Source organism: Anser anser (assembly GCF_964211835.1).
Source record: "Anser anser genome assembly, chromosome: 2".
Taxonomy (NCBI): domain Eukaryota; kingdom Metazoa; phylum Chordata; class Aves; order Anseriformes; family Anatidae; genus Anser; species Anser anser.
In genome coordinates, this window is record NC_139721.1 from 95,680,979 (window position 1) to 95,693,043 (window position 12,065).

The window sequence follows — 12,065 nt, forward strand, 5'->3', positions numbered from 1 at the left end:
TGCTAGAGGACACAGCTAAGTAGGCTGATAATTCCATCTTCTCAGCAGTTTCTTTTCAGTCTCAGAAGTTGCATGGATTGAGTGCCCATTCATCCAGCTCCTGACATGTTTGCGCTTAGAGGCTGCTCCATTCCAAGTTGCACGTGATGGTCTGGGACTTTCCAAGAACCTGTTTCCATAATAGTTACTTTAAAAAAAAAAAAAGGGCCAGATCTGTTCAGTAGTGAAGTTTTTAATATGGAGGTGTGATCACAATTTTCTCCCTCTTTGGAGCAGCTGAGTCTCCACCTATGTGTGGTGTCCAAAACAGGTTTGTGGATTCTGTTTCTGTGTCCAGGCACCCAAGAGTTAGAAGCTGCAGCACTGTTTATTGAACATAGCCCCAAATCTACATGTAATAAACACTTAAGGGAAGGAGAAAGCCGTGAGTAATGAGAGCAATAAGGCAAAGACAAAACAGCTGATATAAGTGAAATCCAACAATCCTTATTTTCTATAATTACAGGGTTTATAGGAAGCAATTATGTAGTTATTAACGACAACCTGATAAAACGCTGTTGTTGCAAGTAGAAGTCTTGTGCACAGTGTTAAAATACAGAAAATGCTTGGTGTTCTGAGAGATTTTGTATGATTAAAGATCTGTTTATAGTGATGCATGCAGTACAGTATAGTTTGCAGAGGCTAAAAAAAAAAGGCTTTCAGATTGCAATCAGCATGAATAATTAAGATTTTTATATCGAAGTGTGAGGAAGGCAAAAGCAGGGCCCTAAAGGGATTGGACTTCTGAAGCTATTCATTGCGCTTCAGTTCCACCAAGAGAAATATATGCACTGAGACAGACGGATCAAAGCAGAGAGCAGAGCCGTACCATGGTCTAATACCTGTGCTGAAATGGGCAAACCTAAGTGGTAAGAGATGATTCAGTTTACCCATCCAATGTAGAGTGATACACACCTGGGGAGCAGTAGTAATTGGCAGGGCTTTAGAAATGGGGAGTGCTACTTAGCATGCAAGGAAAAGCTACTGACAGTCTCTTCATGGCTCATAAACCCACTGTGCCAACCAAGTCAGTGGCATTGCAAATGCATATTTCCAGTGGGAGCTGTTGTCAACTGAAGAGCTAATCATCCCCGTCTGGGAAGACTGAATGTAGACGGCTGCATGCCATGCCTAGTCTTTCATTGGAAAAACAGACCTTTGAAAAGTTAGGGAAAGTTTAAATGGGTGATTCACATAGTAACGGGAGGGCTGCTGAAAATTAATTCCAGGTGCAAAGGGAAATTAAAGGGAAGTAACAGTACAGATGATAATAGAAGAGCAGAAAATGAACCATTTTCCTGAAAGAAAAACAATTTTTTTTTAAATTGAAAGTGTTCCCATTCAGGTAAAGAGAAGACATAAGTGCTTTGCAATTAGAGTAGTCGTTCAGGTTTCCTGTCGTTTCAAAAAGACACATGGCCTTTCCACATAGTCCATTGAACAGAGCTTTTACAGTAAGGTCTGTACAATCTAAAGAGGGAGATTTTCGGGATGCAGAGTTCAAAGTAAATGTCATAACAGGAATTGGTTGGGAATTAATCTGCAGAATAAGGTCTAGTTGGAAGTTGATTGGGAATAAGGAATATTATATTGTTTTGTTTTTTTTTTTTTTGTTTTGTTGTTTGTTTGTTTTATATACTCGTATTGTCTGTAAATAAAATGGCATGTTCAGCCCATTGCAACTTTAGGGCCAAGATCATTTCCTGCCTGTTACTACAAATTTGCAAAAATATAACAGAAAGCACAATTTAGACATTGGTGTTTCCTAAGAAGGCTTAAAAGATAACTTTGTGAAGTAAACAGCTTGTTAAGCTGTTAATCATGTGACTGAATATGAAGAAAGAGTCTTCAAAGATGGTCTGAGAGAAAACAAAGTGTGACTACCAGTGAGGAAGGTAGTATTAAAGGTCATGGATGAAATGGGTGGGCTTCAGCCTTCAGCTGTGAAATCGCTGTGTACCTGAATGTAGAAATGGTGATTTTTTTTTTTGTTTGTTTGTTTGTGAAATGAAGCCCGAGCCATGTTATATATTGGTGGCATTAATAGAGGCTGTGATTCCCAAACACATGTGGGAATGACAAAACTGGTTGTTGCTCTCCAAGAAAATCTACTGCAATATGTTTTCTTTAAGGGGGCCTTTGATCTGCCTTCTACACTTCTCAAAGCCAAAAAGTAGGTGATGCCCATATTGTTTCTTACAGGACCTTCTGGAAATCAAAGTTCCACTAAAAGGTGTGGGAAACTCCTAAGAGCATACAGAACATGTCCAAGCTCCTCAGGCCTCTTTTTCCTGGGCTGTTACATCGGTTCTTTTGAAGAATTGCTTTTCATATTACTCTTCCTTGATTTGTTGATTTTGACCATGTCTGACATTTGTGCACTATATCACAACCCACAAAACTTGAAGTGACTTTAACAAACAAAAACAAACAAAAAAATCAAACCCAGCATTAACTGCAAAATAAAAGAAAAAAAAAAGGGGGGGAAAGGGAAGAAGTTAGCTTTCAGACCTCTTTGTGTTTTGTTTTGTTGTTTTTTTTTTTAAGTCTTTTTAGTATATTTTAATCATGTTTGAAAAAAATATTTTAAATCACTTGGGTGCAAAATAGTTTTGGTTTGTGGTGCTTTTTCAAATTAAAATCACAAGTCTTGCTTAAGCCCTCCAATCTGTATATACTTCAAATGTCTTGAGGTTTATAGTAAAATCTAGAGAGCTGTTTCACAACCAAAGAGCCTGTAAAAAAGCTCTTACATTTAGCTTCCCTGTTGCCATTCCGGGTTGACAGCTGGGACAGAAGAAAGTGAGAGGGGAGCGCATTGCCCTTTTGCCGTCAGTGCAGGTCCCAGTGTCCTTCCATTTCTCTGCAAGATCTCTCAGATCATGCAGAAGCAGCTCCTAAAAGCACAGAGAATCAGCATCAACGTTAACCCATAAATGTCACATTTATGGCACCAGCCTAAAGATGAGACCTCAGCAGTGTGACTGCAGGCACCAATGGACACACCAGTTCCCATTCCCAGGTCAGCAAGCTGATCAGGCTGGGACTGCTTTTCTTACTGATGGCAAAAAAAAGTTCAGGCCTAGGTTGGTTTATGTTCATGCAAGTACCACCTTTTTTGGGAACAGCAAGGGTGTGAAACCAGCCTACAGAGCCTGCTGTCAGCAGCGGGTGTCGCAGCCCACAGCTAGTCAATAGTCATTAGGAGCCAAAAAGGCAGAAAAAACTGGCCAACATAAGGGAAAGATGCAGCAGAAAGCAAGAGTGCACAAATCTGGCTTTTACTTTTCTCATCGTGGTCTGTTTTTATTCTCACTGTATTAAAAATGTCATGGCTTTATGCTAATGTGGTTCATTCCTAGCCAGTGATTATTATGCTTTGAATTAGCAGAGCTCTTGAGGGTATTTTTCATGGGGGGGGGGGGGGGGGGGGGAAGTAATCCTTCTGAAAAATCAGAGTGAAAGGGGAAAAAAAAACACTGTTATTTGTATTAGCTCAGAGCCATGTGTCTTTGGAGAGGATGAAGGAGAAGGGCCATATCATCTCTTCATGGCTGATGGAGAGCCCAGCAGAGCTCCTGGAACAGCTCCATGTGAGACAAGATACCAAAATGCAAGGAAGAGCAGTCAGAATATGGAAATGGTTTTAACACTGTGTTTGGCTTTTAATGAACTCCCCTTTGGGTAAATTCCTTTTGACTCTAGTGTTAGTGTTGCCTGATGGTGAATCCATGCTAGTTTACCCACAATGGGAGAAGCTTCCTGGGGGCAGTGAGAGCACAACTGGCGTGTAACGTAGAGGGTGTGCTTTATGAAAGAAGATTTTTAAGGGATGTCAGTTGACCTGGGAATTTCCTCAGCAGTAGCAATTAGGATCAGCTCTCAAAGAATTGTGCAACTCTGAGGTTTAGTAACTGTAGGGAACCTTGGTAGCAGAAATGGTGTCTCAGTGAGGGGCACGGGAAAAAGGGCGAGCAGCAAAAGGAATTTCATAATATTTCAACTGTGGTTTTATGTAGCAGAAAGCCTAATTCAGCAGCAGTAGTGTGTCATTCCCAGTTTGTTCAACGGACCACTGCTACACCCTCTATCCCCCGAGTAAGGCAGCAAAGACAGTACCAGCCCACTGCTTCTAGCAGCATCTCAAACAAGTCACAGCAGTGGCCCACAGCATGGTCTTGTGTGCTCTAACTAGAGGCATCTTAAAAACAGAGGAGGTAGGAAAAGGCATGGTCTCTTTGGATCTGCATATAGAGTAAGGTGATTTATATATATTCCGTGCAGGTCTTCAAAGCCCTGCTGCATGTTCCAGTGAAATCAGTAAGCACAAGGAAATATCTGATTTCTTCTTTTTATCCTCATGGCACGTTCAGCGTAACAAGGCAATTTCAGCTTTGATGCAGCATGTCCCAGCCCTTTATAGGACAGCACCTTGTAATGGATTCTCCATATAAGCGGGTGTTTCTCTGGGCAGTCAGACAATGTGAAGAGCTGGAATAAAATGAAATGCTGTGACCAGGCTACCTTTTTTTCCCCTCTGCTTTTAATTGAAAGAAAATGTTCTCAGAAATGTTTCTTTCTCTCCATTGCCCCAGAGGTTGGTTGGTTTTTTTAACCAGTTCCAGTGAAACAGTTTGAGACTCTGTATCTCATTGGCTAACAGCTTTTCACCAGAAACTTACAGGCAGCTGTATCTGGCAGTGATATTTTACAGGAAAAAGGAATGTGTTGCCAACGTTAAAAACACGACAAGAAGAACAAAATAAGCAACTTCTTGCAAAAAAATGAGAGGCTTAAATAATATTTTAGTTTAGAGCTCTGGTAATAGGATTTCCTATGTGCTAGAGATATATCTGTAGTTGTTCCCATGAAAACCAACCTAAATTTGGCAAAATTAAAGCCTCTGAAAAATTTCCATTGAGATGCTCAAGGATTTGCCAGCTAAAATCTCTGGTGGTTCAGTCTGTGTGGAGTAGGGGTGTTCATCCCTTCACAGCTCTGCTCTTGTTGAGATTCCCAAACCATGTGCTCATGGCTGAGGTTAATCCTTAAACACTACAGGTGTAATAAAAACACTAGGTTGCTGTCTTCAGAATGGGAGCAGTGAAGATTTGTGTCCTATCTTTATGAATCCAGATTGCCTTTGTGCAAACCACTCAGATCAGTTTTTCTGGCAGTGTTGCATTACAACACAAGCCTGGGAAATGACAGAATAAAATGGAACAGTTCAGTTGGAAGGGACCTTCAAAAACCATCTAGTCCAAGTCCCTGACCACTTCAGGGCTAACCAAAAGTTAAAGCATGTCAATGAGGGCATTGTTCAAAGGCCTCTTGAACACTGACGGTCATGGAGCATCAACCACCAATCCAGGAACATGTTCCAGTGTTTGACCACCCTTACAATAAAGAGTCTTTTTCTAACAAACAGCCCCTTTGTGCTCTTCCTGCATATCCTGTCATCAGTACCCAGGGAGCAGAGACCAGCAGCTCCCTACAAATTCCTCTCCTCAGGGAGTTGCTGAGAGCCATGAGGTGGCCTCTCAGTCTCCTTTTCTCTAGACTGGACAACCCAAGTGTCCTCAGCCTCTCCATCCCAGGTGCAACACCTAGCATTTTCGTTTATTGAACTTCATGCTGATGATGATTTCCCAGTGCTCTAATCTATCTAGATCCCTCTGCAAGGCCTCTTATCCCTCCAGTCAGCCAACAGCACCCCCAGTTTAGTGTCATCAGTGGACTTGTTGAGGTTGCATTCCACTCCCACACCCAGATCAATAAAAATGTTAAAGAGGACTAGCTGTAGAATTGAGCCTTGGGAGACACTGGAGGTGACCATCCACCAGCCAGATGTAGCCTCATTCACAATGACCCTCTGAGCTCTACCTTTTAGCCATCATCACCCAGCACAGCATGAACCTGTTTGTCTTACAGTTGGACAATATGTCCAGAAGGATGCCATGAGGGGCAGTATTAAAGGCCTTGCTAAAATCCAGAAAGATTACGTCCACCGCTACCTTTTCATCCACCAAGCAGGTGACCTCATCCTAGAAGGAGCTCAAATTATGAAGGCCAGACTTTCCCTTGATGAGCCCATGTTGACTGTGCCTGATAATAGCTTTATCCTTTAACTGACTTTCAATAACCCTCAGGACAATCTTCTCCATAACTTTTCCAGGGACTGAGGTTAAGGACTAACAGGTCTGTAGTTTCCCAGGTCTTTTCTCATGCCTTTGTGTAGATGGGAAAATATATATATATATATATATATAATTTTTAAGAAGTCTCCTTCAAGATGACTGAATTACGCAGATGCTCTTCTTAGGGTCAGAGGCTGCATGTTTCAGCCCAGGGCTGGAAGAGCTTCTTGCAGCCCTGGCAGCTGTGGCATGGAGGGACCCTTTGACCCTCTCTCCATGCTGCTGGTACCTTTCTACTGTTGGTGTTTTCCTTTGTGGTCCCAGCTTACCTCTGTCTGTGCCTCTCTCTGATCACAGGGATGTTAATTCCAAAACACATTAGCATACATTTTCTCTGGAAACCTGAGGGGGAGACCATGCAATGTAATTGTGGCAAGTGGAAAAGGCTGCCCAGGGGGCTGTGAAGTCTCCTTCTCAAGAGACATTCAAAACCCATCTGGACGCATTCCTGTGTGACATGATCTAGGTGTTCCTGTTCCGGCAGGGGGACAGGACTAGATGATCTCTCAAGGTCCCTTCCAATCCCTCACATTCTGTGATTCTGTGACTACCTACCCCCAGACTTCTCTTGTTGTCAGGAGGAGGAAGAGTAACTTAAATTCTTCTAATTTGTTTGTTGGTTTGCTTGTTTATTTAAGTATTGAGACTACCATGATGTAGTACAACGTAATGATTGCAGAAATTTATTAATTTTTGTTATTAACAACAGAAGTTCAGTGAAAACCTGTAACGCTCTCTCTAGGGAATTCAGCCGTAACTGTGGACTGTATTAAAATTCTCCAAGTCCCTAGGTTTAAAGACTTTTAAAAGGAGGAAAATGGGTGGGCAGAGAAGTGGGGCTAGGAGGAACTTTCTGAATTTTTAACATGCTTTCTGTCACTAGAAAATACTTGATGCAGCCCCTTTTGGAACTCAGGCAGATTTAGTGAACACAGTGATGTTACCAGAGGGTATTCAGTCCTTGCCACTGATAAATATAAGTTAATGCAAATTTCTCTTTCCATTGCAAGACAAGCTTGCAATATTTCGCTTAAGCAGTATTTCGTAATTTCTTTGGAGCTATGTCTTTCCAAGTCTCTATCATACACTTCCATGGGAATGGCTGGGGATGGACTGCCAGCTGTCTAGAGCAATGCAGAATGATTTGCTGAAGACTGAATCTGAATATTAATACTGATTTTTACAGCACAGCATGGATTCCACTGAAAGGGAAAAAAAAAAAAGTTAAAATAATAAAGATTACATCTTTTCCCCTTTTTTAATGTTCTCTGTAACCATGTAAAAATTTAACCATCTGTGTGGTTCTCTGATAATTTGTTAAAACACCTTTTTCACCTTTTTTTTTTTTTCTTTTTTTTTTCTTTTTCTTGTGGAAACTACAGCTGAGGAAGTGGAAAGACTGGCTGCAATGCGTTCAGATTCTCTAGTACCTGGGACTCACACACCTCCGATCAGAAGAAGAAGCAAATTTGCCACTCTTGGAAGGCTTTTTAAGCCATGGAAATGGAGGAAGAAGAAGAGCGAAAAATTTAAGCACACTTCTGCAGGTAATACTCTCAGTCAGGTTGGTCTGTTTATCTTGGACTCTTTGTTCAACAAGGTTGAAAACTGTTAATGCAGCCCCAATTTATACATGTTTTAAAGTTTGTAGCTTGGCTGGGAGAGATTTCTCAGATTTTAAGCAATTTTTAACTTCGTTACCAGCTACCTCGCATGCATTACAATTAAAGCAGTAGCTCGCCAAAGCTGTATTTTCAGGTTTTGCTATTATAGCTAGAGGGTAACCCAGAAGAAATCTCATACATTGATTTAGCAAATTGTGGGTAAAAGAAGTGGTAGCGCGAAAAGACAAGCCAAGTGGAGGATATAGCTACACTCAAACTCTGTAAGTGCTAACAAGGGAGCAAGAAAAATAGATGGCAAAAGAGCTGACATTCTGTTGAGTAACTTGCATAACCATAAATTATTTTTTCCCTTGGGCTAGAAAGATGTGTCACTTGTTTCCTGAGAAAAACAAATGAGTCCTCCTGCTGCACCCCTTCTCCCGCCATTGTATTTAATGCTCCTGGTTTAAGACTTTTAAAATACATTTTTATATATATAGAAAACTGCAAATACGTATTTTTATATTGCAAATTGGTCTGAGCAAGAATCCCAAATCCAGGTGCTGATTCATGTGTTGGAATTATGTACCTGGTGTGTTTGGTTTCAAGTTCCGTTACTTTTTTAGAAGGGTTCTTTTCTTTGCTCTTCCATGATGCCTAATAATTAGTATATGTGTTTCTGCAAGTCTCAAGTCTGGATTGTCCGTGAGAAAAGATGAATTTTCTTCTGATTTCTTATTGTTCTCACCGGAGCTAGAAACAAAGCAGTGACAGAAGAGTCCTGGGTTACAACACAGTTGCTCTCTGACCTGTTTATGTACAGTAGAAGCTTTCTGGCAGGACTGGAGTGTAGTTTTTGACACCCCTAAGCCTGTACTCATGAAAATGGCCCATAATCACGCAAGAAGTCTCATGTAGTTAAGTGCAAATTCATGTGCGAAGTTAAATGCGGAATAAGAGTATGCAGTTCATTCAGACCTAAAGGTGCTCTTTATGTATGGTGTTTAAACTGCTCCCTGATTCATCAGGCAAAAAATAATGGACTGGAATAGATGGCTATATTACTCTGAGTGGTGATTGTATTTTTGACTTGACATCTGTGAAGTTATTGTCACTAAAATGATATGCAAAACAAGTGGCTTGTCTTTCATTTTCTGTATCAGTCATAACAGTAGTGTGGCATAGCAGGATTTCCATGAAAACCACATTGCTCATAGGAGCATTGGATATGTGGATGCTTTTGTCACAAACAGTTTGAAGCTCGTTTTGCAACGTTCTGGGCTGGTTGGTTACAGCTAGTAGCATAATCACAGCAGTACAGGACATACCATGGGCTGCAAAAGCCTCCCTAGTATTTGTTTGTATGGTTTATCTAGTTCCAGGAGCTGGGGTTGAGCTATATACTGCTGTGGTTAGACCAATTAGTTTGAATCTGCCTTGAACATGCCTGCCTGGTCTGCTCTGGGCACTGCAATAGCTGTTACGTAGATTTTCCCCAGTTACCAAAACATTTGGGAAGTACACAGTGATTAAAACCAGAGTAAAAACATGTATTTCCTTTTCTCAGAGCAGAAGGAAGCTTTACCAGACAAGCCAGCATATCTCCTCCTGATAAGAGGGATTTCAGTGTCTGAAGAACTAAATTAAAAGCAGGGTATCCAGTTTGTTGATTGAGGTACAGAGTTTGATCTTAGATGAATCCAAAACTTTTTTTTCTTCCCCCTCCTCTCCTCTCCTTTTTTTTTTTTTGCTAAAAAAAAAAAATCAATTTCTAGTAAGCCAACAGTATCCTGCAGCTGCTCTGCAAAATTGCTATTCTTGTCAGCTCCCCTACTAATAACTGCAGCAAAATTTACACAGATGTCAAATTTGCTGAGCACCCCGCAGGAGGCACAGGGAGATATGTGCTTCTGGACCATACCAGAGCTGGGGACCCCACAGTTTCCATCATCTGCAACCCTGGGGAACAGAAATCCAGCAGGATCCTGTGAGATCGCTCTCTGTCAATTCAGCAGCATTGGTTGAACCTAATATGTGTAATACAAAAGATTTTTCACCCACAAAACTAGCATTTTTCAACACATTTTTCCATGAGCTCCAGCCTAATACCTCTGATCTCACTGAGAAAATATAATTATTTTTTACAATAAATTTTACAAAGGACAAGCTTATGAGATGGCATAATTAGAGCCAGCATGAAACTTCCTAATACAGGCTAATTTTCTTCTAGTGCACTGGTAACTATGATGCTTGGGGAAAAAAAAATCTTATTAAGTGTTGTGCAGGAATGCATCCAAGCTTTCCTACTTGTATAGAACATCAGTCATTATTAAAAATAAATACTAATACAAGTATTTTATTAGCCTCTTATTTGCTGCAACAATAGATTCAATTATTTTAAACGTTGAAAGTAGTAAGGGTCAAAACACATGACCTTATCTGTTGAAAGTTCCTTTGAAATTAATGGGATTTTTTTTTACTTATTTTTTTTTTTTTCTGGGAGAGGACTAGAAGCAAGAGAGAGTCAGGCTGATATTTAAAGTTGAAAGTTTGCCTTTTCTTGAGATTTCCAAGTGCTAATGTCTTACATCCATATCTTTATCAGACTAAAAGCCTTGTGCTAAGGAATATTTATTCAGAGCTGAATGCTTTAAAATACAGTCCTGTATTCAGTGAGCAAAAAAACCTTTTGGGTAATAAGAAAAGTTTTCTGACACCTGAAAATTGCATAAGATGAGGTAGAAAACCTGTAGTTTGGCTGATAGAGGACCTTAACATTATGCTTATTATATATGGTTCCCTGCAGCATATCATTGCTCAGATTGTGATGTTTGAACATATTGAGTCATCCATCTTCATTAGTGCATTGTCACTGACAAGCAGAAGATTAAAGGGTGCTTCATACACTTTTACACATCATACACAGCTTTATCTGCTACCACCATGTGTTGGTTTTGATATCCTTGTAGTAACTATGCAGAAAGGTTTATAATCTGATATTGCCTTGGTGCTGACTTAGTTGTGAAGCTGCAAGTCATGGTTTCTGACACAGACATTAATGCTATTTACCTTACAGTTGGCCAGTCTGTGAGCATCACCGTTAGGCTTTTTGCAGAGTGACAAGAGCAGGCAAAGATCACACTCTGTGACAGTCTGTTGTTGGAGATGGCAAACACCAGGTGAGACCAGATCTGGGGCTTGATTTAAGCAACTTCTTTGTAGAAGGAAGGCATGCCATCCAAAGGTACCTGGACAAGGTTGAGAATTAGGCCCTTGTGAACCTAATGAGGTTCAACAAGGCCAAGTGCAAGGTGCTGCATCTGGATCAGGGCAATCCCAGACAGGAGCACAGACAGGAGAAGAACTCAGTGAGAGCAGTCCTGCAGAGAAGGACTTGGGGGTTCTGGTGGACAAGAAGCTCAACATGAGCCAGCAGTGCATGCTTGCAGCCCAGAAGGCCAACTGCATCCTGGGCTGAATCAACAGAGGAGTGGCCAACAGGTCAAGGGAGGTGATTGTTCCCCTCTAAAATTTTATCTTGCACAGAAAGTGTGGAAATCTTTATTACCATGGCGGGTCTGAGGGTCCCACAAATCAATGAGCAAATATGATAAGGTTTTGGGAGCACAGTCAAGCTGACAGTATTATATCACTTGAGGAGGCTGTTTCTTTTAATAGTTGTGGAGCAGTCTTACTTACGACAGAAGCCAGGAAAAAACAGTGAATTTTCTTTGCCTGAGCACTTAGCTGGATGCAGCTGGGATGGCTCCAGCAGGCTGCACAATGTTTTTAAAGCCACATCAGGCTTTCTGAGAATCAGCAAGGCATATAGCAGTAAGGAAAGCTGACTGTCTCCTCAACTAGACCTTTGTCATCATTTTTAATACCTTGATCTTGCTTTTCTTGCCTTGATATGAATTTGAAAACAGTTTTTGAGTGTGCTGGTGTTTTATGGCAGTGCTTTACATCTGCTAGTGAAATGTCATTTCTTGGCTGTTTGAGAGGAGGAAGTGTACATTGTCTTCTGAAATAAAGAAGCTAGAGGGAAGATAGGTTCTGGGATTATTTGAAACGTTATTGAAGATTTTTTATTCTTGTATTCATCGAGAACCAACTGCTTGCAACCTTCCAGAAAATAATAATAATAAAAAAAACTCCAGCTACTTGCAGAAGTCAGGATAAAGAAAAATGCATTGTTTTCCCATTTCAGATGTCTGATGACCTT

At 40.8% G+C, this 12,065-nt stretch overlaps 1 protein-coding gene across 19 annotated transcripts in view; it reads left to right on the forward strand.

Moving 5' to 3' along the window:
* PHACTR1 (phosphatase and actin regulator 1) overlaps positions 1-12,065 on the forward strand; it is a 359,571-nt gene that overhangs the window by 218,333 nt on the left and 129,173 nt on the right. For all 19 annotated transcript variants that reach the window (XR_014580386.1, XR_014580387.1, XR_014580388.1 and 16 more), the window contains one exon: positions 7,619-7,783. Coding sequence is in view for 9 of the 19 variants with exons in the window: in XM_083825799.1 (XP_083681925.1) it covers positions 7,619-7,783 (165 nt within the window). In the remaining 10 variants the exon portion in view is untranslated. The remainder of the gene's footprint in view (positions 1-7,618; positions 7,784-12,065) is intronic.